The sequence below is a fragment of the Myotis myotis genome, unplaced genomic scaffold (assembly GCF_014108235.1).
Source record: "Myotis myotis isolate mMyoMyo1 unplaced genomic scaffold, mMyoMyo1.p scaffold_m19_p_3, whole genome shotgun sequence".
Lineage (NCBI taxonomy): Eukaryota > Metazoa > Chordata > Mammalia > Chiroptera > Vespertilionidae > Myotis > Myotis myotis.
This window is the reverse complement of record NW_023416335.1, coordinates 177,372,629-177,398,997: the sequence shown is the minus strand read 5'-3', so window position 1 is coordinate 177,398,997 and position 26,369 is coordinate 177,372,629. Positions and strand designations below refer to the sequence as shown.

The following is a 26,369-nucleotide window of genomic DNA, read 5'->3' as shown; positions in this document are numbered from 1 at the left end:
AAGCTAGAAGTTTTTTTTCATGGAATCTAAGAGGCAAGTCATTCATCCATCTTTATTTCCTTCGCTTTTTCCAGGGAGGCCAGAATCTACTTGATTTTTTTTTTCTATGTCTTTAAAATTTTAGTTCCTTATTCATGGTGGATTTTAAAGAAAATAATGGGTGACATCACCTTACTGTGAAGCAGCTAAGTTGCATCGAGAGAAGCACAAATGGAAGCAAACAATGTGTTGAAAGAATTTCTTGTTTTACAGATAGGACTGTCTTCTCTGGTTTTGAACTTCCGCCATCCTAAGTTAAAGTGTTAAGCATTGGAGTATCTTCTGTTCGAAATAGGGGAACCGTACTTGTTAAGGTGTTATTTAACAATTTGTTATTCAGGAAGAAAAATGAAGCTTGTAATAATAAAACCAATGTCCAAATACATAAAAAACAAAACAAAACACATATTCTCCCCAAGTTAAGGACTATCATGGTTGGTTCTCAAATCTTGGTGTGGGAAAGTTTTCAGGGCTGTTTTGTAAGATAAGAGTGAACCACCGCCTCCTCCCTCCCAATCCTGTCCCTCCCCAGGATTAATTCATATCTCATGGCAACCCAAGGTCCTTCGTGTTATGTGGGGTGAGCTTTCTAGTATTTGCAATGTGAGGAAAGACAAGGAAGAAGTGGCCCTTCCTTAAGCAGTTAGTCCTCAGTGTGAGGGTAGGGGGTGGAGGGAGGGGAAGGAAGGATAACGGGGGGGGGGGGGGGGGGGGGCAAGAAAAGCCGCCTCTCTAGGCCAATATGAGCAAAAGTGGCCCGGCTTTCTGCTCAATGATAACATTTCCTAATGGCTAGTCCAACAAGCCGGAATAGGGAAAGCAACGACTTTCCTATATGTTAGAAAGTATTTTAAAAGAGGGCACGAGATCTAACTTTAGTTGAGTTGTACTTCTTTCTTTTAATAGCATTAGTCGGATAACGGGCCGCAGCAGCAAATACAAGCTCTTCTGCTTCCCAGGCCTTTATTCCGGGTGCACCCCATGCTCTGAGCCCCGCAGGACCTGCTGCCAACTGGCTGGACTCTGCAAGATGGCTCCTGCACAATGACAAGTCCCAGACGCAGCTGTAGGTGCCACCTACGCGACCCGAGGCTGCCAGTGAGCCTCAGCCCCTGGGACACGAAGCGGGGCTGGGCCAGAGGGGCGATCCCAGAGGCGATGTTTCCTTGACTCCCTGGACCCCAGACTTTCCTCACCCCTTTCCTCCCACGCCGGTCTCCCTGGCTTTTTGTCTTGCCCCCTCGTACAGCAGCGTCTGGAAGGGAAAGCAGACTGGCTGCGTCTCGCCTCCAGTCCCCGGGCGGGCGAGCACCGCTGCAGACCCCGCAGGCTGCAGAGCCGCCGCGCCCGGCGCGCGGGGGAGGCTGCGGGGCCGCGCTGCCCGCCCCCCGCGCCGCCGGGTCGGAGGCCCGCAGCCGCCAGCCCTCCCGGGAAGCCGGGGCCCGCCCGCGGGTCTGCGGGCCGCAGGGGTCCTGCGGGCGGAAGTGCGGAGCGCGGCGTGGGAGGAGGCGGCGCGGGCCGGGGCTGGGTCCGCTCCCGGCTGACGCGGCCCGGGACGGCCCGCGCGGGGACCGCCGCCTCCCCACGCCCGGCGCGCGCCCGCCGGCCCTTGTTTGGCGTTGAGCGCGCCCGGGAGGACAGGGTCGCCGCTCGGGGGCAGCGCGACGGAGCCCAGCGGCCGGGCCCGGGAGGAGGGGCTGCCCCAGCGGTGCCGCCGCCACCCAGATCTGCCGGCCTCCTCCTCCTCCTCCTCCGGCGCCAGCCCCCGGCGCGCCCAGCCGGAACCCGGCGAGCGCGGGGCGGAGAGGCGAGCGCGCAGAGCTGGCGGGCCCCGCCGCGGCCCCCGCGGCCCCCGCCATGTCGGCGGAGGAGATGGTGCAGATCCGCCTGGAGGACCGCTGCTACCCGGTGAGCAAGAGGAAGCTGATCGAGCAGAGCGACTACTTCCGCGCCCTCTACCGCTCCGGCATGCGCGAGGCCCTGCGCGCCGAGGCGGGCGGCCCCGAGGTGCAGCAGCTGCGCGGCCTGAGCGCCCCGGGCCTGCGCCTGGTGCTGGACTTCATCAACGCCGGCGGCGCCCGCGAGGGCTGGCTCCTGGGCCCGCGGGGCGACCAGGGCGGGGGCGCGGCGGCCGAGGAGGAGGACCTGGACGAGGCGAGCCTGCTGTCCGAGCTGGTGGAGGCGGCCTCCTTCCTGCAGGTCACGTCCCTGCTGCAGCTGCTGCTGTCCCAGGTGCGGCTCACCAACTGCCTGGAGCTGTACCGCCTGGCGCAGGTGTACGGGCTGCCCGACCTGCAGGAGGCCTGCCTGCGCTTCATGGTCGTCCACTTCCACGAGGTGCTGTGCCAGCCCCAGTTCCACCTCCTGGGCTCTCCTGCGCCAGCCCCCGGCGATGGCAGCCTGAAGCAGAGGCTGAGGGAGGCCCGGATGACGGGGACTCCGGTCCTCGTGGCCCTGGGGGACTTCTTGGGGGGACCCTTGGCCCCTCACCCCTACCAGGGGGAGCCTCCGTCCATGCTCAGGTATGAGGAGATGACGGAACGTTGGTTCCCGCTGGCCAACAACCTTCCTCCCGACCTGGTGAACGTCCGGGGGTACGGGTCTGCCATCCTGGACAACTACCTCTTCATCGTGGGCGGGTACAGGATCACCAGCCAGGAGATCTCCGCTGCGCATTCCTACAACCCCAGCACCAACGAGTGGCTCCAGGTGGCCTCCATGAACCAGAAGAGGTAAGCACGCAGCAGAGCTCTGCTGCCTCCTCCTTCATTGCCCTCCTGTTTGCCGGGCAGTCGCCGGAGGCTGTGCTGAGGTGGGAATGGCACCTCGGGACTGTGGTTGGCCTTGAAGCTGGCCAAGCTCCCAATGCACTAAGGACTTTAAAGGAAGAAAAGGCCCCAAGGAAGTCTGCAAGCTGAGTGGTTTCCTTGCAGGTATTGTGCCTGTAGGCCAGCTGCGTTCTTGGCCTTTATCCCAGTGGGAGAAAACATGTGGTGGTTTCCTAAGATGCTTAAAACTGTTCTTTAATTTTGCTTTTATTTTTACCTTTATTTTATTTTATTTTTTTTAGGCGCCGATCCTGATAATGATGACACATTGGGCAATAACCTGTATCCCTGACTTTGGGGGATTGTTTGTTGATGTTGTTAATGACTTTCGAGCTTCCCACACTGGAGCGCCACAGGAGATGATATTTGGGATTGTGTTAATATTATCTGTATAGGACTGTCTTTCTTATTTTTTTATCCTCTCTTTTGCATCTCACTTCCTCCCCAGATTGTCATCATTATTGACCCAAAGCTTGAGTCTGGAAGTGGTCACCTACCGTATTAGAATATTTCCACCCACCTCAACCTTCTCCCTTCCCATCCTGCAAAACCCTCCCAATATGAACTTGGGTGACTTAAACAAAGGAAGAGAAAAGCGGGGATAGAAAAAGGAGTCAGGAAAGGAATAGGAAAACAGAAGCAAAGCAGATACAGGAAGAGGTGGTAGGAAATAGAGATGGTAGAGCCCAAGATGAGCCAGAGCCATTCAGAAGTGGGAGAAGAATCAATGTAACCCAAGAAAGGACAAGAATACAAGAATACCCTTTCTTCTGGTCCACCTGTATCCATCTCCAGCGCCCCATGCTTCCTCCCCTGAAGTATGGAGCAAGGAGTCAGGGGACTCACCACTTCTTAAAGAAAGTCTTAACAGGAATGGGGAAGCCATTACACATGTTTACTTCACTTGAGGGGCACCCCAGGCCAGGGGGAACACTAGCTTTATTTCTAACTATAGTGTACGTGTTCCTTTTTCTAATGATTAAAAATAATATGTAATTATTCTAGAAAATTGGAAAAAGGAAAAGAATAAAGAAGCAGAAAGGCTATCACTGCTACTCCCTCCTTCCTAGAGGCAGTAGCCATCTACAGGTTAGCATATTTTCTTTCAGCCCCTTTTTAGCTAAGATGACATCATATTTAAAAATTGATGTCAGGAATATTATTACTATTATTTTTTAAAATACATTTTTATTGGTTTCAGAGAGGAAGGGAGAGGAAGAGAGAGATAGAAACATCGATGATGAGGGCGAATCATTGATTGGCTATCTCCTGCACTCCCCCCACTGGGTATAGAGCCAGCAACCTGGGCATGTGCTCTGACCAGGAATCGAACTGCCACCTCCTGGTTCATAGGTCAGTGCTTAACCATTGAGCCACTCCAGTTGGACAAGAATATTATTTTTAAACAAATTCTAGGAGCTTTACTTAAAGCAACAAAGAAACATTCAGTGGTTATGAGTGATGCTCAGATTAGGGGTGTAAGGCCCAGCAGGTTGTCTGTCACCTCTACACAGGTGTCTTCTGCTGTATCAACTGGTGCTCAGCACACCTCCCATAGTTCCACAACTCTCTCACTAAACCTCATAATTCTTTTCTTTCTTTTTTTGTTAAAATATATTTTATTGATTTTTTACAGAGAGGAAGGGAGAGAGATAGAGAGTTAGAAACATCGATGAGAGAGAAACATCGATCAGCTGCCTCCTGCACATCTCCTACTGGGGATGTGCCCACAACCCAGGTACATGCCCTTGACTGGAATCGAACCTGGGACCCTTCAGTCCGCAAGCCGACGCTCTATCCACTGAGCCAAACCGGTTTCGGCTCTTTTCTTTCTTGATAAATCTTTGGTAGTCTTCTGTACCTCTCCCCCCCATGCCCACCCCAAGGAATATCCTTTCAGTCCTCTTTGAAAAAAAATAAAAGTATTCGAGTAATGCCTGAATTCATGCTTAGAAAATTGCAAATGACATGAAAAATTATTATAGAGTAAAAAAGTCTATCTATAGACATTCTTAAATATATTTAAATATATATTAATACTTATGAATTATAAATGTATATTCATATAAATATGTTGATAGTGCTTAATAGGGGAAAATGATGTACATGGGGTGTGTATATATAACATACATGTATATTTTTACTCAAATTGATTAAGTTATGCTGATTATTATAGCACTTGATATTTCCACTTGACATTATTGTAGCTGACAGTTTTTTCTATATCAACAAACAGATCCACCCCAGCCTTGTTAATGGCTATGTAGTATTTCAGCCCGTGTATGTACCATAATGTAATTAACTTCTCCCTTATTCATGAACATTTAGATGACTGCCATTTGCCATTATAAACAACTAGAGGCCCGGTGCACAAACATTTGTGCACTCGGGGTGGGGGGTCCCTCAGCCCAGCCTATTCTCTCTTGCAGTCTGGGACCCCTCGGAGGATGTCCACCTGCTGGCTTAGGCCTGCTCCCTGAGGGGACGGGCCCGAACTGGCAGTCAGACCTCCCTCTGGCAGCCCGGCAGCCCTCAGGGGATGTCCACTTACCAGCAGGGAGCAGACCTAAGCTGCAGTCAGACATCCTTAATGCTGCTGAGAGGCTCCCGCCACCACCTCTGTGCTGGCAGCCATCAGCCTGGCTTGTGGCTGAGCAGAGCTCCCCCTGTGGGAGCGCACTGACCACCAGAGGGCAGCTCCTGCATTGAACGTCTGCCCCCTGGTGGTCAGTGTGTGTCATAGTGACCAGTCATTCCCAGTCGTTCTGCTGTTAGGGTCAATTTGCATATTACCCTTTTTATTATATAGGATAGAGGCCTGGTGCATGGGTGGGGGCCAGCTGGTTTGCCCTGAAGGGTGTCCTGGATCAGGGTGGGGGTCTCATTGGGGTGCCTGGCCAGCCTGGGTAAGGGGCTGATGGGTGTTTGCAGGCTGGTCACACCCCCTTCAAGCTGGGGGTCCCCATTGGGGTGCCTGGCCAGCCTGGTGGAGGGGCTGATGGTGTTTGCAGGCTGGTCACACCCCCTTCAAGCTGGGGGCCCCCACTGGGGTGCCTGGCCAGCCTGGGTGAGGGGCTGATGGTGTTTGCAGCTGGTCACACCCCTTTCAGGGTGGGGGTCCCCACTGGGGTGCCTGGCCAGCCTGGGTGAGGGGCTGATGGCTGTTTGCAGGCTGGCCACGCTCCCTTTAGGGTGGGGGGGTCCCCACTGGGGTGCCTGGCCAGTCTGGGTGAGGGGCTGAGGGCCGTTTACAGGCGGCCAAGCCCCCCCCCGGTGACGGAAGCTCCCAGTCTCTCCTTTTTTTCTTTTTTTTTTCTTTTTTATTCTGGGATTTATTTACCTTCTGTAATTAAAACTTTGTAGCCTTGAGAGGAGCGCAGAGCCAGCCAGGGCAGGAGGGAAGCTTGGCTTCCTCCACTGCCAGGGGCAATCCAAGCCGCCTGCTCGCTCCAGCTCCGTGGTTGCTGGCAGCCATCTTGGTTAGGCTAATTTGCATATAGTCACTCTGATTGACTGGTGGGCGTGGCTTAAGGCATAGCGAAGGTACGGTCAATTTGCATGTTTGTCTTTTAGTGTAGATGCTATGTTGAACATCTAGGCATATGTGAGTTAGTTCTATATGGCAAATTCCTGGAAACCCTGGATAAATGTTGTGTATGTCTCTGATTGAGAGATTATTCTTTTCATATGATTATCAGCCATTTGTATACTTTTGTAAGTGGCCTTTGCTAATTTTTTTAAAATTTGGCTTATCTTTTTCATATTTATTTTGTTATATTTATATATGTAGATATTAGTCTCACAAATGCCTGAAGTTACCATGGATGTAAAGTCAATGAGTAGAGGTGGGAGTTATGATGAACCAGAGAGCTACTGCCCCACCACAAGAGGGCTCCACCTTTCAGCCACAGCTGGCTATGGTATTGCCAAATGGAAGTGAGAAATGGTGTGCCAGACATGTAGATATCCTTATTTTTTTAAAATGTTGGCAGCTTACTCCATTTAAAAAACAAATAAATCAACAAAAACAAGAAAAACTGAAGACCCAAAAAGTGCAGGCTCTAGTTTTGGACTTAAAGTTTATAGCATATTCTTTTTTTAAAAAAAAATACATTATTATTAATTTCAGAGAGGAAAGGAGAAGGAGAGAGAGATAGAAACATCAATGATGGGAGAGAATCATTGATTGGCTGCCTCCTGCACAACCCCTACTGGGGATCAAGCCCACAACTCGGGGATGTGCCCTTGACTGGAATTGAACCTCGGACCCTTCAGTCCACAGGACGACACTCTATCCACTGAGCCAAACCAGCCAGGGCTATAGTATATTCTTATGAAGATATTTAAAATGTTTTGCAGTCAAATTTGTTAAGAATTCTTTGAACTTTCTATCTTACATAGGAAAGGATTCTACAAACTAAAAATATATAAAATATTCATGATCTATTCTACCTCATGACCTATTTTTTAATTTTGCCTTTTTACACTTAGATCTGAATCTGGGATTTATTTTTATTTAAGGTATAGTGTGGGGTTATAACAAGTTTTTGAAATGTCCCAGAGGCCTTAATCCTTCTCACTATGATTTGCAAAACAAGTTATTATATGCTCATTTTCTTGTTTTTAAATTGCCAGATTGGCTATTCCTGCATCAATAACACATTTTTTAAATTATAATAGTTTGGTAATCTATGAGGTGGGCAAAAGTAGGTTTACAGTTGTGAGTGACATTCTTTTGCCTTAAGAAAGCTATTGTAATAATCATAACCAGCATATCTTTTTCCATACAAATAGCTGTGAACCTACTTTTGTCCACCTACCCCTTATCTTATTTTTTGTCTAGTAAAACAAAGCCCCCTTTGTTCTGTTTTGTTTTATTTTAATTCTCTTGGCTATTTTTTGCATATCTTCTTCAGATAAGCTTTAGAGTCAGCTTGTCAAGTCCTGTTGGGATTTTGATTAGGATTATGTAGCATTAGATTAATTTGGAGGAGGATTCACAGCTTTATAATATTTTTACAGCTTGAAAAATGGTTTGATTCACAGCTTTATAATATTTTTACAGCTTGAAAAATGGTTTCTTTATCCAGGAATTATTTAGGTCTTTTGGTTCTTCATGAAAAGTTTCTTTTATTATCTTTGTAGCCGCTGTATTTTTCTTACAAAGATACTTTTTAAGTTATATTTTCTAGTTGGGTATTGATGCCACATTGGAGTGTGTACCCTTCTTTATCTCCCTCAGCTTTGACTCAGATCTGACATACTATCAACCAGGAGTCCCTTCCTGAATCCTCAATTGGGTTCAAACTCTGTGTTCTTCTAGCACAATCCCACTTTGAATTGAATATTTTTTGTTTATGTTTGTGTCTCTCTCTTCCAATTGAGTCCAATTACTTATTCAACGCTTATGTATTCCTACTGTAAAGTTGGTGTCCAAAAAATAATAGATGTGTGCAATGCATGATTTGTTGAATTGTGGCATAGATTTTTATGTTACTGTAATAAAAACCAATGTATAATTTTATAGTCATTTAAAATGTAACATTTTAGTGAACAGTTTAATCTTATAACAGTCACTATAGTTATTTAGAATAGCTGAAAAAATATGTAACACTTAATTGAGCACTTAGTCTGTGCTAGTTACTGTTCCTACTACTTTACATGTATAATCTCACTTATTCTTCACAAGGGCTATATTAGGCAGGTTCCCACTGTACAGAAGCAGAAACTGAGGCACCGGAAGTTAAGTAGATTGCTCAAAGTGTCTACTAGGAATAGTAACAAAAATGGAAGTACCACCTGAATATGTACTATTGGAAGTACTATTGAATATGTATAACTCTTTAGATAGCTTACAAGTTACGGCTTATAGATTGGCAGTGATCATCTTCATTCAGATTTAAAAATTTTCCTTTTAAAAAAGTATTTTCTGCCGAAACCGGTTTGGCTCAATGGATAGAGCGTCGGCCTGCGGACTGAAAGGTCCCAGGTTCGATTCCGGTCAAGGGCATGTACCTGGGTTGCGGGCACATCCCCAATAGGAGATGTGCAGGAGGCAGCTGGTCGATGTTTCTCTCTCATCGATGTTTCTAACTCTCTCTCTCTCTCCCTTCCTCTCTGTAAAAAAATCAATAAAATATGTTTAAAAAAAAAAAAAAGTATTTTCTTCCAAGAAATGGAGCATAAATATTTTATGGTACTGTGCTGCTTCTCAGAATTTTATCATGTGTGCTTCAGCTTCACCACAGCCTTTATATCCAGTATTTTTCTTGTCACCATTGGATAAACAACAAGGAGGACATAGTTCCTGGCTGCAGGAATTTATAATTGATGAGACAAGTATAAATGAAACCCACTTGTTTCTGGCTAATGCATCCAACACAAGTTTCAGAAACACTGCAGGGAACTTAGAACCCCGAGTAAGAATGGCAGGTTTTACCCAGAATTTCCATTCTCTCTGATTCGCTGCTTGTGGGACGGATCTGTACCGTTTTACTTTGACCAAGGGTCAGATGCAGAGCAACCTGCTTTCCCCGGGCCCTGAACAGTGCCACAATCCCAGGTTCGTAATTAAAGACAGCCAGGAACCCTCGGCTTAGACTTTATAAACCCTTTGCACCCTGGAGAACATTGTGCCGAATGGCCAGCAGCAGATACAAAAATAAACGGTTAGGGCTATGCCCACACGCTTGAAAATGGCAGCGAGTCCCCATCACTCTTGGAGAGGATGCTTTAAAGTCCAGGCGTGCAACCTGCCCGTGGCCCGAATGTGGATTTGATCTTGGGCGTTGTTGGGACATAGCTCTTCGCATGTAAAAGCTTGTGTGCTCACAAAACTGCTTGCTTTCCCTCCTCACTTGAATTAGCGATAACTTGCAGAAGCCGGCCATTGTGGCCACGGTCAGTTCATTAATTTCTTTATTTCTAAAGTTGCCTCTAGTCCCTTCCGTTGCCCTGCACTTTTGCTGTGAAGTTGGAGTTGGGTGTGCCCTCCTGTTCTGCGTGTGACCACAGCAAGGCTGGGAGAGAGACTGAACAGTCTCCTGGCAGAGGTGGCATCAGCGTTGTTGGCCTTCGCTGCCCCTGCCCTCTGCGCCGAAGTTTAGTATTTTGGAGCATTTCTAGAGTCCTGGAGCCATCAAGAGATTTTGTACTCTGGTTAATGTTCGGTGGAGCCTGAGAATAGTGGGAAAGCAAGCAAACTACGTTTCTATTCACCCTCTCCGCGCCCCCCCCCCCCCCCCCCGTTCCCCCCGCCGCCAATATAATTTTGGCCAATAGTTTAAATTGCTTTGCGCACTGAAGTTTCTCAGAGATGGTAGTAGGTAGGAACCATGACTGATTCTGTTTCCTAACCTCTCTCCTCTCTTCTTCCTGGTCCCCGGGGGAGGTTAATACATAAGGAAGTGGCAGAAAGTAGGCAGCAGAAGAGGAGAGAAGAGGCAGAAGGACCTGGAGGGTCCTCAGACTATCCAATGATGGTGAACCTCTTGAGCTCGGTGTGTCAGCATTTTGAAAAACCCTAACTTAACTCAGGTGCTGTGTCACATATAGAAATTTTTTGATATTTGCAACCATAGTAAAACAAAGATTTTTATTTTTGATATTTATTTTATATATTTAAATGCCATTTAACAAAGAAAAATCAACCAAAAAAATGAGTTCGCGTGTCACCTCTGACATGCGTGTCATAGGTTCGCCATCACTGGACTATACAATCCTCTTCTGAATGGTTGAGAAAGGACCTTGGCATTTCACTCTAATTTTCACTGTGATGGTAACAGACTTTTCTGTGCAATTCATAGCAATGAATTGAGCTCGTACTCTGGGCAGCATTTTGTGGTCACTGCTTACTGTGGTCACTATTTTAGGTGTCAATTCCTATTTTATGCCCACAGCATCTCTGTGAGGTAGGTATTATTATTGGCCCCATTCCCCCAAAGAGGAAACTGAGGCTAACTGAGTTTAATTGCATGTAGTCACAGGGCCAGAACTCTATGCAACTCTATCTCCCTACAGTGTATACAGCTATCAATCATTGATATTTGTGCACTTGTGTTTATCATGATTTTATGTAACTTAGCTTTTAAGGATTTTTTTAAAAAGAATATGTTGTGTGTTTTTTTGATTTTAGAGAGAGTGGAAAGAAGAGGGAGATAGAAACATTGATCAGAGAGAACATTGATCGACTGCCTCCTGCATGCCCCCTACTGGGGATCGAGCCCACCTCCCAGGCATATGTCCTGACTGGAATCGACCCAGCTACCTCTCAGTGCATGGGACAGTGCTCAATCCACTGAGCCACACTAGCCAGGGCTAGCTTTTAAGGATTTAAAGAGCATTGTATTTCTTCTAAGTGAAGTAGAAATTAAATCATTGAATTTTTCTTACTTTCCTTTCTGTTTACTATAAGTAAGTCAAGTATGTAGCTCCAACAAATTTTCTGGTTTTATAAATTCTTCTTGTTGCCTCCTGAATGTATTGTCAGGGATCAATATTAAGAAAAACACTGCAGAGGCCTTAATTTTAAAAATAATTTATAGCTTGAATTCATACCTTTACCATTCAGGAAATGGAGAGTGGAAGAATTATTTTTAGAAAATTGGAAATGAGGCGGTAAATGACAAGAATTTATGAATGAGAGAGCACTTTGTACAGAATCCCAGAGTGCATCACGGCCAGTAACAGTTGTAGTTGACAAATGAGAAACCGACCCTCCTGAAGTGGAGAAACTCAGGCGTGGGACATGCAGAAACGCGTTTCCTCTAAGTGACCTGTTTCTGCAGGTGTGACCCTTTTCAACCCTTACCACGTGCAATATTGTGCTCTTCTTATCCCCACCTCACAGGTGGGGAAACTGAGGCTCAGTGACGTGTCCATGGTCACTTAGCTGTTGAGCAGTGGAGCCGAGATTTCCCTGTACAAGCCTGGGCTCAGACCCTTTAGCAGTAGGCCTCTTCATTACGAGGTCTGTTTTGGGGTGGCAGTTTCATCTGGATACAAAGTCAGTGTAGAAAAATGTTCCCCTTCGAGTGAATTCGAGCATGTTGGGGTCTGGAGAGATAGCATTTACTTTTAACAGCCTATTCATTCAGCCTCAAAAAGAAGCCCCTTGCATGTTTGCTCAGGACAAATGATGCTACTGGTTGAATACTAAGAACTGTTTTGATCTGACAAAATTTACTATCTGTGTACCTACAGGGAGCAAAAACAAATTGTGGGCTGGTGAAATTTAGTGCTTATTTGCAAGCTTTATTTCCCTTGGTTCCCCAAATTTGCACGCATAGGGAGGGCATCATGGTCAGATTTTAAGGACCATTGGCAGCAGGAAAAGTAAGCAACATGAATCAGGGACCCCCCAGTAGTTGCCGCCACTGTGAGGTCTGTTGGCATGAAAAATGGAATGGCTGGCTGGGTTTAATAGACAATATGGGCTTCTTGATGAAGAGGACTCTATTCACTCTCTGATTTGAAAAAGAAAACTAAACTAAAGCTTAGGAATAAACATTACAAGCACTTAAAAAAATCTTAGTTTTCTAATAGGTGGCTATCACTCACATATGTCCTAATTCTAATGCATCAGAGTTTATCAAACACCTTTAGGTCAGGCATGGTCCACTGGTCCACTGCGCTGCTTCATCTACTCTCTTACACACTTCACTCCTATGTAGCCTCTATCCCCATTCTTTCTTTGGATATTGTTACTTTTGAAGAAATCATTGTTTTGGCGTTAGACGTCGCCTCTAAATTCACCTGGTCTAGCCTCTTTATTTCATACTAGAGGCCCAGTGCGCGAAATTCATGCATGGGTAGGGTCCCTAGCAGCTGCCAGCTGCCAGCTGGGGCCTACCTTCGTTTTGCGCTGCCCCCTGGTGATCAGCTCACATCATAGCAAGCGATCAAACTCCCGGTCAGTCGAACTCCCAAGGGAACACTGTGCATATTAGGCTTTTATATATATAGATATAGATATAGAAAATGGAGAAACTATAATGCTAGTAGCTTATCTCTGTGTAGTATTTTCTGACCAATTGTTTGCTCTAATTGTTTTGACCACCCTGTGCTGGTTATTATCCCTGTGCTAGAGATGAGGAAGTGAAGGGTTGGGCCCAGGTCAGGTAGCTGGTTATCAGCAGAGCTGGGACTCAAACCCAGTGTTTTGATTTCTGCCCCAGGCCTTTCTGTTGCATCATGCTGCTGCTCATACTATTGTGACTGGCGCAGCACTTCCAAATGTTTCTCCTTCCCCATGTGCTGAAGCCTGTGAGCAGCGTTTAATTCTATTACTGATTGTGGGGCTTGAAATCAGTGTATTTCTCTTTTTAAAAATCATTTAACGCTATGATAGGTGAGCACTTGTTAATATAAGTATTTGTTGAGTTAACATGTATAAGTGCCCTAAGAATGCTGGATCAAAATAGTTTTAATCAGTTCAGTGCTTACCTGCCCACCTTACCTGTTTTGAAGCACCATATAAGATGCCCTCCTATGGAGGAGGGAGGAACAGCAATCTCCTTTGGGGTGCTCTCGGTAATGGGGTCTCTGAATCACCCTTTAGCAACCACACTTTGCATATGCCTGTCTGTGTAAGGAAGCAGTGCTGGTGATTACCTCGGATAGAGCCTACCCACAGAGTAGGAAGAATGAGGTAAACATTTTGAGTAGAGAGAGACAAGGGAGTGGAGTTGGTGCTTTTCTCCCTTAACCCTTGGTCTTGCTCCTGAAAAGAAGGTATTGAGTTTAGTAAACAGAGTAACTTTAGTTCTGGTGTAAGGCTAAGCAAGATCAGTTCTTGTTATATTGAACTGCTTATCTTCAGTGGCTAAAGTTTGGAGAATGCACCATTCTTGTGGACTTTTGGGGACAAGAGTGAAATTTGAGATGTGCTTTGGCCATTCCTCGGTCCCCAGGCCGAATGTCACCCAACATGGAGAGCGAATTTTCTTCTTCTGTCCAACAGGTTCCACACTCTTCTTTGGCAGTTCCTGCCATTGTCTTATTTCTTCATGATCAAGAGAACTGACTTTGTGAACCCTTGTGTTCTGTCTTTCAGGTCTAACTTCAAACTTGTGGCCGTTAATTCAAAACTCTATGCCATTGGTGGGCAGGTCGTTTCTAATGTTGAGTGTTACAATCCTGAGCAGGATGCGTGGAATTTTGTGGCACCCTTACCCAATCCTCTGGCTGAGTTCTCTGCGTGTGAGTGTAAGGGGAAAATTTATGTCATTGGAGGATATACGACCAAAGGTAAGTGAAGGGGCCAAGTAAGTGGTCCTCTTATATGTCAGCTTTGCAGGCAGCCTGGGAAGGGCAGAAGCTGCCAGAGGAAACACTCCAGTGTACACAAGTGTGATTTTGTGCATTACGTACTGTGTATTTACACATCTGGAAGGAAGCGAGTCCTATGTGACAGGGTGGTTTGGACAGGAGGGGCCTTTGATGCCTTTGAATAGGGTAGGGAGAACTGTGAAGAAAATATGTGTTTCTGCTCTGGAAAGCTAGCCTTATAGTTTGTCATCTTAAGACTTGGCTGGGTCATTCCCATCCTTTTTCCCAACACACATGAATCCCCCGCATCCAGCACTATGGGATTCAGTGCCAGACATCCTTGCAGAGTTTTGTTTTCATTTGCTCCTGTTTTGAGCACAAACATATGAGCTGTAGATTCTGAAACGCAGCTCTCAGCTGTTGCTTACACACCATAGGAGGAGCAAGAGAACATGATATGAGAAGATTCTTTTCTGACTGGTAGGTGGGAGGTGGTTCTGCTATTTATTAAACTATGCATATATTTTTTCACATTTTTGGTGGGCATTTTATAGTTAACTAGAGGCCTGGTGCACGAAATTAGTGCACTTGTGGGGGAGGGAATCCCTCAGCCCAGATTGCGAGAGGGCGCAGGCCAGGCCGAGGGACCCCACTGGTGCATGATCAGGGCCGGGGAGGGACACGGGAGATTGGCCAGCTGGGGAGGGACCGCAGGAGGGCTCCAGGGCATGTCTGGCCCTCTTGCCCAGTCCCGATTGGCCAGACCCCAGCAGCAAGCTAACCTACCGATGGGAGTGTCTGTCCCCTGGTGGTTAGTGCACGTCATAGCGAGCAGTTGAGTGGCCTTAGCATATCATTAACTTATTATGCTTTGATTGGTTGAACGGCCAACTGGATGACCGGACACTTAGCATATTAAGCTTTTATTATATAGGATAATTTGGAGATAAAAGTTTCTCCAGCAGGTTTTATACGGCTCTTTATAGTAGGAGCCCCTCACAGGTTATTGGCAGAACACAGCTTGGCTGTGGGAAGAAAGGCAATGGTCGGCCACCAGGAAGAGGTGCCCTTCCTTTGATCTCTCACCTCACCGATAAAGCTGCTGTTTCCATATTCATCTCCTGGCTGGCCAAGGAAATTTATTTCTTCATTTGCTCTATCTGACTGTAGAATGTCCAGAATTTCAGAAAAGGAATAACTGGACTCCTAGGACTTTGGGCCACATTGAAGTCCCAGTGACCACTCTATTTGACATAATGAGATAACCTGTCACTTCTCTGTGGTGTAACATGGGCAGGACAGGCCTGGGGAAGTGATGCTGGTGGCCCACTGAGCTGTATGCGACCACATGTAACATTGTATAAGACAAAAATCCACGTGCTGATACAAGCGCAGGTGACAAACATTCTTTTCACCATAACCAAATGTGTCCTGTTTTGGGGATTTATGTTAGAGGAAGAAGTTGACTGTAAGGTGTTTTATGAGCATCTGATTCACTTTTTTTTATTATTATTAATTCTTCTTAGAGCGAACTCTAAACAGATGCTCTGGTGGGGAGGGTGGTGGGTGCTGTGTTAGTTTCCTGTGGCTGATTTAACCACTGACCGTGAACATGGTAGCCTAAAACAACAGAAACGTGTGTTCTCACATAGTTCTGGAGACCAGAAGTCTTAAATCAAGGTGTTGGTAGGGTCTCGCTCCCTCAGAAGGCTCTAGAGGGGAATCATTTCTTTCTTTTTAATATGTTTTGATTGATTTTAGAGAGAAAGAAAGAGGGAGTGAAACATGTGAGAAACATGTGAGAGGACGTGAGAGAGAAACATCGACTGGTTGCCTCCCATATGCACCCCAACCAGGGATCGAACTCACAACCTGGGTATATGCTCTGATCAGGAATCCAACCAGTGACTTTTTGGTGGTACATGGGATGGTGCTCCAACCAACTGAGCAACTGGCCAGGGCGAAAATCCTTTCTTGCTACTTGCAGCTCTGGTGGCTTCAGGTGTACCTTGGCTAGTGGCTGCATAGTGCTCGTCTCTGCCTTTGTCTTCATGCATCTTCTCCTCTGTGTGTCTGCGTCTTTTCTTCTGTCTCCTTCAAGAACACGCTTCTCGCTGGATTCAGGGCCCACCTGAGTAATCCAGGATGATCTGCAAAGACCCATTCTCCAAACAAGGTCCCATTCCAAGGTTCTGGGGGTTAGGAGGTGGACATACCTTTTTGGGGGCCATCATTAAGCTCACTACCGGTGGTGTGTTTGTCTAGGCATTTAAGGAGAGGCAGTGACAAGGAGCAGTGTAGGGGGAACAGTGAACTTCCCCCTCCACTCAGGCTTCCATCACCCATGGAGCTATTCCCAGTGTCCCTCCCTAGTGATTCTCCACTGAAGATAATTACCAGCCTTTCCTTTACAAATAATTGGGGGGGGGGGGGGGGCGGGGGGCGGGGGAATGAAACCTAGCACTCAATTCTTTTCTCTTTTTATTTTGTTAATCCTCCTCACCCAAGGATATTTTCCTTTTGATTTTTTGAGAGAGTGGAAGGGAGAGGGAGAGACAGAGAGAGAGCAGTATCGATGTGAGAGAGACATATCGATTGGTTGCCTTCCTGACCAGAGCTAAGGATCAGCCTACAACTGAGGTACGTGCCCTTGACCGGAATTGAACCCGAGACCCTTCAGTCTATGGGCCAGTGCTGTATCCACTGAGCCAAACGGGCTAGGGCTCAATTCTTTCATCTTCAACATTGGTGTTCAGGTTGAGTGGCCAACTTTATATGCTTACGTAAACCATAACCTCCAGAGAATTCCTGTGTGTGCATATGTACCCCTGTGTTCGTGTCTTTTCTCTGAAGACAGTAAGTACAGCTACTCACTCGTGAACATTTCTAAGAAATTATGATTCCCCTCTGGCTGTTGTAACACAGCGTGCGCCCGCTGGGCTGACCTACGCACACAGATCTCTGGGCCTCCCTCCCGAGCGGGAGCTGTGAAGCCTGGCAGGCCGCACTGACCCAGAGTGCCCTGCTGGTAGATGGCCCAGATTTTCCATGACCCTGGCTGAGCCAGTGTTCTTTAGATTTGACCTGGAAAACCCCTGCTTGTGTGTTTTCTAGTTTCAAAAGCCACGGCTAATGTACCTTTTTCACTCGGGCCACCCACTGTGATTCCTGTCCCAGGTTCCGCAAGCCAAATGCCCATGATGGGCTGGTTAGGTGAGGTGGATGGAGGGATGTTTGTGTAAGCGTTGAAAACGAGTTTTCTGAGATGAGAGGGCAGGGCAGTTCCTTGTACGCTGAAGCTGCCCTCTCCACTGGTTAGTCTCTTCCCAGCATTTCCTAATAGTCCTTTGTACATAAAACAAACCATAATTGTTATGAAAAAAAAAAAAGAAAAGAAGAAAAACCCTCAGGACTTCAAATTGGGTTCTCAGCCTGTTGACTTCATTAGGTGAGACTTTTAAAATTCAGAAAGTTATAGTTCATGATTTTTTGATAGCTATTTGACTATTATAATTCTTGGGCAGGCACTGAAGACTTAAAAGAAAATTCATTCGAAAGTAATAGTAGCTACTAAAGGGAAAAAGGGTAATTTGTTAAACGTCAGCATCAACTCTACATGTAAAAGAGAAAAGATCATTTCTTCAACTCAAACCACCTCCTCATGGTCTGAACCTTTGTTGGGTGAGGAGAGAAAACATTTACAGGAGACCTGGGAAGACCTTCTGACCTGGAACTGAGAAATACACTGACGCTTCACCAGAATAAGTCCTTTATTCATGCCATGGGAAGCCAGGTTACTAAGGAGCACTTTCTGATAGATTAGCAATCAAACTCCCCAGGGCCGTCTCCTAGAATGAGCTTTGTCACAATAGCTGCAATAAAAAGAAATATAGGGAGGTATTGGTGTGGGTGGGAAACAGGAGGACAGTTCCCTAAAGCTATAGCAGTTCTGGTATTCCTGCAGGTCTGGGCGTGTGCACACACAGGGTTGGTCTCTTCTCCGTTCCCTCTGTGCCCCCTTTGGAGGCACTTTTCTTGGCACCGACATTGTGGTGGAGCTCTTTAATCGTTGCCCTCTGTGGCGAGTCCTTCCAGCTCAGGTAGAAGTGCTGCTCCCACTGCTCCCACTTCTGCAGCCGTGGGAAAGCTGTACACTTGTGCGTGCAGTCAGTTCCCCAGCTGAGCTGTCTTACACTGATAGACTGTGTTGTTTCTTTAAAACACAACATACAGCCCTGGCTGGCTTGGCTCAGTGGATGGAGCGTCGGCCTGTGGACTGAAGGGTCCCAGGTTCAATTCCAGGCAAGGGCACATGCCCGGGTTGCAGGCTTGATCCCCAGTAGGGGCGTGCAAGAGGCAGACAACGATTTTCTCATCATTGATGTTTCTATCTCTCTCTACCTCTCCCTTCCTCTCTGAAATCAATAAAAATATATTTAAAAAATAATAAAATAAAACACAACACATAGAAAGTTCATTCTTTCTGATAACTCATCACTTCCCTGTCCCCCCCCCCCGCCCCCCCCGTGAGGCTAAAATAGTCTATTTATTCTTTCCTAGAGGAGAAAAGGGGGAAAAAAAGAAAAATGAAACCATATATATAGTTATTATTTTAATCCTAAGTTGAGGACATGTTTAGAGAGGGGAAGGAAGAGAGAGAGATCAGTGTGAGAGCGAAACATTGATCGGTTGCCTTCCGTAGGCTCCCCAACTGAGGATCAAATCCACAACCCAGGTTTGTGTCCTGACTCGGAATCCAGCCAGCAACTTTTCGATGCATGGGATGATGCTCAACCATCTGAGCCACTCTGGCAGGGCAAAACTAAATATTTTAAATTTCACAAGCATTTTTAAAAGGAGAGCAGGCAATTCTTCCCCTTCATTCAAAGTAATGTCAGAGCAAGCAGTCTCCCCTCTGCTATCTGTTTTTATCCACACAATGACTGTCTCCTGTGAAATGGGCCAGGGAGAGGGAAGGGCCTTTGTCAGTGTGTCTCTGGTGTTAACAATTGGGAAGTAGAATTGCCAGTGATTCTATGGCTTGACAGCCAGAGGTGAGACTTGCATTTCTCCTGCCTTTTTCTGTCCTTTCCTTTTGACAGCCCATAAGAATCCTGCTCACTTGTCTGGTTTTGTAGAATCCTTTGTCAAGAATAGATCCCTGGGGGCTCAGCCTGCCTGTATTAAGTAGTCAGTAGTCTATAGGTATTGATGAAGTTTCTGAGGCTCTGATTTTCTTTACATTGATTGGCTTGGTGGTTCTAAAAGGTGTAAGGGCCTGGCTGCCTTGGTTCAGTGGATCGACCTTTGAACCAGGAGGTCACAGCACATGCCTGGGTTGCAGGCTCGATCTCCAGTAGGGGGTGTACAGGAGGCAGTCGATCAATGATTCTCTTTCATCAATGATGTTTCTATCTCTCCCTCTCCCTTCCTCTCTGAAATCAATAAAAATATATATGTTTAAAAAAACCAACAAGATGCTGTCAAAGAATCAGAAGACAGACATTAAAAAAAGTATCTTTAAAAACAAACAAACAATGGGTGCAAGGGAGGAGGGGACGTGCCCAGGTCACAACTGCTCACCTCACTGGTCTTACTGATTTTGAGAGCGTCCCAGGGAGGGGACATGTGTGAATGCGAAGTGAGTGGGATGATTCTAAACGGATCTCCTCCCAGTCATTTGCAAAACTGTGTTCCCAGCCTCTACTTGTCTGAAATAGCTGCCCCTCTGTGTACCAGGTTATCAGGGAGAGGTAGGCGGTTATATACAGCCTACCCGTGGTGGGCAAACTGTGGCTCACGAGCCACATGCAGCTCTTTGGCCCCTTGAGTGTGGCTCTTCCACAAAATACCACAAAATACCACGTGCGGGCGCGCACGTACAGTGCAATTGAAACTTTGTGGCCCATGCGCAGAAGTTGGTATTTTGTGGAAGAGCCACACTCAAGGGGCCAAAGAGCCGCATGTGGCTCGCGAGCCGCAATTTGCTGACCACTGGTAGGCAGTTGGTGGTGTTACTCGTGGCCATGTCATTATTTGTCTTCTTTTCTCGTTCCAGACCGGAACATGAACATTCTGCAGTACTGCCCCTCCTCCGACATCTGGACCCTCTTTGAAACATGTGACGTCCACATTCGCAAGCAGCAGATGGTGTCGGTGGAGGAGACCATCTACATTGTGGGGGGGTGTCTCCACGAACTGGGGCCCAACCGGAGGAGCAGCCAGAGTGAGGACATGCTCACCGTGCAGTCCTACAACACTGTCACCCGGCAGTGGCTCTACCTCAAGGAGAACACGTCCAAGTCGGGCCTTAACTTGACTTGCGCGCTGCATAACGACGGCATCTACATCATGAGCAGAGACGTGACCCTGTCGACCAGCTTGGAGCATCGAGTTTTCCTCAAGTACAACATCTTCGCAGATAGTTGGGAAGCATTTAGGCGTTTTCCGGCCTTTGGACATAACTTGCTGGTTTCCTCTCTTTATCTGCCCAATAAAACGGAAACATGACTGAATCGACATAGTATTTACAAGAAGCCTGGTTCAAGACAAAAATAAAACGTAGGGCCCCATTTCCAAGGAGGCTGACTTCATAGGTCACATATACAACAGCTGTAAATAAGCTTACTTGAACTAATTACTTGAAAACTTGTGGAGAAAAGAGACCAACATTATTATTTTTTTAATTATTGGTTTTTAAATTATGGGAGCAAATCCATGATCATGTTTTCATCCAGCTATGATAACCTTGGGCCAATGACAAAAGCTGATCATTGAAAAGAAGATTCATTGTGTCTGCTTAGTAAAGGGCCAAAGTCAGTAATTGGCGCGAATGGTAGAGATGATTTTAAAATCTGTTTTATTTCGGTCACTTGAAATATCCTAATACCTTAAGTGAAAGTGTTTTTTTTGGTTATTAATTTACTTGACAAACATTTGTATTAACACTATTGTCTCCACCTTTCCCCCAGTTATAACCACATATACTGTGTTCAGGTATCATTTGCACACTACCTTCTAGGAAACATACAATGATGGAACCCTACAGTGAAGCCTTGCAAGCATCCAGTCCTCCCCAAAACTTGCATAAAAACTTCCTCAGCGATTTTTCCAGTCTTTTTTGCAATTACAAATGCTGAGTAAATAGGCAGATATAACTACTTTTTTCATTTATGTGGCAAGTAGCAGATAGATGTGGCCAGAGAAGTTGCATTGCTTATTTAATAGAGAATATATTGTTTAGAAGGATGCATTCATATGTATTTTAAAGTGGAGTCTTAAATTCAGAGGGGAAGAAAAGGAAACACCAAATAAGAAAAAAAAATCACCTTTTAAGAGTTACTTTTAGTAAATGTATTTGACTTAGTTCTTTTTTTTTTAAGACTGAAAAAATAACCTTATATTTAGACCAAGCATCTTTCTAACTTAATTTTTGCCTTTTAATTCACGCTTTGCTTTGGTGAGGTAGGGTGAGGAAAGCTGTGAACGGCTTGCGCTGGAGAGGGGACGAGGCTCTGATAGAAGTGGAGTGGCATCTGGTGCTATTTCTGAAGTTAGGTAAGGAGCTCTACTTGATTGTTAAATCCAACGGAGCCCAGTTCAAGCACTTGCATGTTTTCAGTAAGTCAGTTAACAGTGGATAAAAGCTTCTGCCCATCATAGATCAGCATTTCTTACAAAACACACATATTTACAGGAATTTTGTTTTGATTGAAAAACACTTTCTGAACTTCTCTGATGTTTTGTAACGGAATCAGGTCAGCTGTGCTCTGGATTCCATCCTAACATTCCTGCTACAGTGCGCCTCACTTCAGGAGAGCCCCGCAGCAAAGCAGACAGGGTTACGGCACGCTCATCACGGCAGCCGCTTCCCACGTGCCTCCAGGTGCGTGCCCTGTGTAGACGGGGTCTAGGGGCGCTACTGCTTCAAAGTTCATGTGTTTCAGGGCTCACTCCAGGGTATCTACAATCGTGGCCTCCTGGCATATTTAAAAGGAGGGTCTGGCTGTAAAAACTTCATTTGCACAACTTTTCAGGAACACTGCTAGGTAAAATGAGGTAAGCCTTTATTGTGGCCATGGAGACAGACCTTTGTATCTTGTCACCAACTAATCCTACCAGTACTCAGAAATATGGTTCAGGGTTTCTAAGTCATATCCATTTATTCTCAAATTCTTAGCCCTTTTTTTTTAGACTTTGCGCTGAAATGTTCCTGGGAATGGTACTTTAACAATAGGTTCATATTACTTTATATTCATTATAGAATTGAATTTCTAGTGACCTATAATTTCATTACATGTATTTAAAAATATAATTTATTTTAGATAGTGTTAACTTCTGTTGCTACAGAGCTTAACTTTTTAAGGCTTGACATTATATATTTAGAAGATTCTGGCCAGTTGAATTAGTTCTGGACAAGCAATTGGATACTAGCTTATAAATATTATATAAAATGCAATGTTAATCCTGCCAACCAGTTCTCTTCCTGATTACATTCTTTGGGTCCATTTTCCTAATGCCAACAACTAGATTCTTGGCCCAAGTGAAGGCATACCCTGATCCACAAAGCTCTTTTTATAAATCAGGTGTGCTGTGTGTGTACATGTGCATATACCTGTGTGCGTGTGTGTGTGTGTGTGTACACATGTATAGGCTGGTATATTATAACTCTGAGATATGCAGACTTTTAAAAAGGTTTTGTTGCTCTCGGCTGCCAGCAGTGTGGGGCAAGGTGGAATGTCCAATAGAAACCGACCAGTGGATTTGGGACATCCTCCTTCCTGCGGTACACATGAGCTGTGTTGACATTTTGAGGGTCATTTTAATTTAGCTCTGTTCCCATGTTGGTGCCATGTTCCAGTGAAGACTACCTATGTGAAAAGTGAAGTTGCTTTGAAAATCTCCCCTCACCTCCAGGATTTTGCTTTTTGATACGATCCCTCTGTTTTCTTTCTTTCTCTAAAGGTGTTTTCTTTTCTGAGATGCCTTTTGTGGGGTGCTCACCTCCCATTATGGGAGAGGGTTCCTGGGGGGATCCCCATGGTGGCCATCCTGCCAGAAGCACCCTCGTTCACTGAGAATGGTCTGAATGGCAGAGAGTGAGCCCTGAGCGTGGATTGGCAGAGGGGCATTACTGGTTCTTTCTGTCATTCTTTCTGGCTGTCTTTTCAACATTTGTAGTTTCAGAGGCTTCTCCCTTTCGTGTTCTTTGAAAGTTTTTTGGATGAATGGGTAAGAGTTGATTATTTCAACTATTAGTTAAGTCATAACCATGAAGTACTTAGAAGGTGATGGATACTAGTAGTTAACAAGCAGATTAAGATGACGCCTGAATACCAAAGAGAGTTAAACTCTGCCATTTATTTTGGAATCCATATCTCAAGTAATTCCAAATGCCTTAGATACCAATTAAAGTCATGCTGAGATAGACAAATCTCAAGCAAATGATCAAGAAAATGCTTGTTCTCTTTCAGTAAACGCTCTCACTGAGCACTGTGGATGCCGTGCTTTCAAGGTTCCAGGTAAAAGCGTGACTCTGCTTCTTGGCAGCACAGGTAGTTGGAGGGGAAAGGCCTTGGCCTTCCTGGTCTGCCAGCGTGCAGTGAGTAGTGGCTTAAAGCAGAGCATTCGAGAGGCAGCATAGCCACAGAACGGTAACATGGGTGAGCGTGGCATTCCTTCCAGCTGGGGGTGGGGCACATCTGTGCCCTCCTTCTTTCAAGGTGGCTTTCCGAGCGAGCGGCACTCCTTTCCTCGGTGCCAGGACTGGGCTGTAGAATCCATGTCATCAACACGTCTAGGCATCCATGCCGTCCGTCAGGGAGGTGAAGTCTGTCGTCCCCGCCTTAGAGGACTCACTGAATGAGGTGAGTAGATAGTTCCCAAAATGGCTTTGAAAGCAAGGAGGCAATTGAGCCCAGTTCCCAGAAATGTGTACGGTGTGTCTGTCATGTGCAAGACAATGCTAAGAACCGGGGGTACAGATTTCAATGTGCCACCATCTCTGACCTTGAAGAGCCTACCACCTTGTGAAAATGGCCACCGTAATCATAATGATAGAGTGCCCCTCAAAGATGCCCACTTGTGTCAGACACACAGGGCCTCTGGCTTGGCTGCCTCTTCAGTCCTGGTCCAATCTGTCCATTAGTGAGTTACTAACAGCCATGAAACAGCTTTTCTGTAAGTTTGATCATCACGCTTTTGTTTTTGATGGTATGCTTTTTTCCCTCACTACGTTCCATAGTCTTTTCTGTACTTCATTTATTTTGGGGGAAAAAGTTATGTGATCTTTATTTAAAAGCTAGAGGACCAGTGCACTCAAGGAGGGGAGTCCCTCAGCTCGGCCTGCACCCTTTAGCAGTCTGGGAGCCCTCAGGGGATGTCCGATTGACAGCTTAGGCCCGCTCCTGTGGGGAGCAGGCCTGAGCGGTCAGTCGGACATCCTTAGCACTGCTGCGGAGGTGGGAGAGGCTCCTGCCACTGTCACTGCACTGACCAGCTGTCAACCCAGTGTGGGAGTGCACTAACCACCAGGGGGCAGACGCTCCTGCATTGAGCGTCTGCCCCCTGGTGGTCAGTGCGCATCATAGTGACTGGTCATTCTGCTATTTGGTTGATTTCCATAAAACCCTTTTATTATATGGGATGCTTACTAGGCACCACAGCCCACGTAGCTAAGAGCTCAGCAGCTTGAGCCCTTGAAATGGAGGAGCAATGCTAGGGAAGTGGGTATATAGAGAGAGGAAGCTATTTGCATGTGCATTTATACCTATGCCTTTAAAACACTTCCATAACAAGTATTAATAAAGAAACTATCCTTAAGACACTAGTGCTGACTAAAAGTCAGTTGATTTTGCCTTTGTGCTAACTATCTAAGGGTATTTTCCATCTGTATGTTTCATTCACATAAGAGTGTGTGTTTTTCATTTTCTTGTGTTCACTTTGGAGCATGGTATAAAATACACACCCATTGACACAGGCACTTGATAAAACCATTTTCATTCATTCCTACAGGAGACAGATGAATTGTAAAGGATTGTCAATTCTGAGGAGCAAAAGTGTGCAGTCATTACTGTGGTAGGATTGACTGGTGCTTTCTCAAAATGGATGTCATAGTTTGTTTCTAGTAAAGAAATGGAAAATGTAATTTGTGTTATTGTGTCATTTTTCTATAAAAAAAATGAGGGGGCTCCTTAGATGTCTATACAATGTTTTCATATCCAGTGGTCATGTTGGGGAAAATGATAATCTGTAGAGTGAATAGCTATGTTTTGTTATGACTGATACTTTGTTATAAAGGTTGTATTGAGTCTTCAATTTCAAGTGTGGCTTCCCGTGTAAACATTATCATATGGTTCATTTAAATGCAATGATGCCTATGAGAGCACTTGCCCCAACAGCATTCATTTTGTGTTTAGAACTCTAGGAGAAAATCTCTTCAATAAAGTAGTTCTCAATCAGCTTTTGTTGTCTGTTAGGTACTTATACCAGCTGTGTCCTCTGGGCTGTGCCAAAGCCGGGAGGAAACAGGTGAAGCATGAGACAGGCCATGCAGGGGTAGCCACCTGCCGCCCAGGGAAGGCCCAGCTGAGACTCGTGATGGGTAGAGAGGTGGTAACCGTGGGGCAGGAAGGGCAGGTGCAGAGCGCAGACTGTGAGAGCTGTTCAACATCACCAAAGAGGGATGTGGGAGGAGGAGCTCCACTTCCTTATTCTGAATAAAAGCCTAATATGCAAATTGTCCCCTTGACCAGGAGTTCAACTGGGAGTTTGATCAGGTGGCGGGACTGGCCAGCCCACTGTGGAAAGGGAGGCCCCAGCTGGCAGCAGACAGCCACGCAGCGGTTCTCAACCTGTGGGTCGCGACTCCTTTGGCGGTCGAACGACCCTTTCACAGGGGTCACCTAAGACCATCCTGCATATCAGATATTTACATTATGACTCATAACAGTAGCAACATTACAGTTACGAAGTAGCAACGAAAATAATTTTATGGTTGGGTCACAACATGAGGAACTGTATTTAAAGGGCCAGAAGGTTGAGAACCACTGCACCAGGGGAAAGGGCGGCCCTGGCCAGCGGCAGCAGCGGCAGGTGGCTGGGGGAAGGGAGGCAGCGGCAGCCGCTAGGGCCCCTACCTGTGTAGGAATTCTGTGCACTGGGCCTCTAGTCTTTTAATAATTATAGTCTAAAAGGGCAGGATAGATTAGTCCTACTCTGTTGATCATGCTTTGA

At 46.0% G+C, this 26,369-nt stretch overlaps 1 protein-coding gene across 1 annotated transcript; it reads left to right on the top strand.

Annotated features, from left to right (window-relative positions):
* Positions 1–952: 952 nt before the first annotated feature.
* On the top strand, positions 953–25,594 carry KLHL42 (kelch like family member 42). The gene is made up of 3 exons (XM_036298579.1): positions 953–2,771; positions 13,921–14,114; positions 20,194–25,594. Exons 1-3 carry the CDS (start codon positions 1,897–1,899, stop codon positions 20,643–20,645), a joined length of 1,521 nt encoding a protein of 506 aa, XP_036154472.1. The 5' UTR covers positions 953–1,896; the 3' UTR covers positions 20,646–25,594.
* Positions 25,595–26,369: the final 775 nt, after the last annotated feature.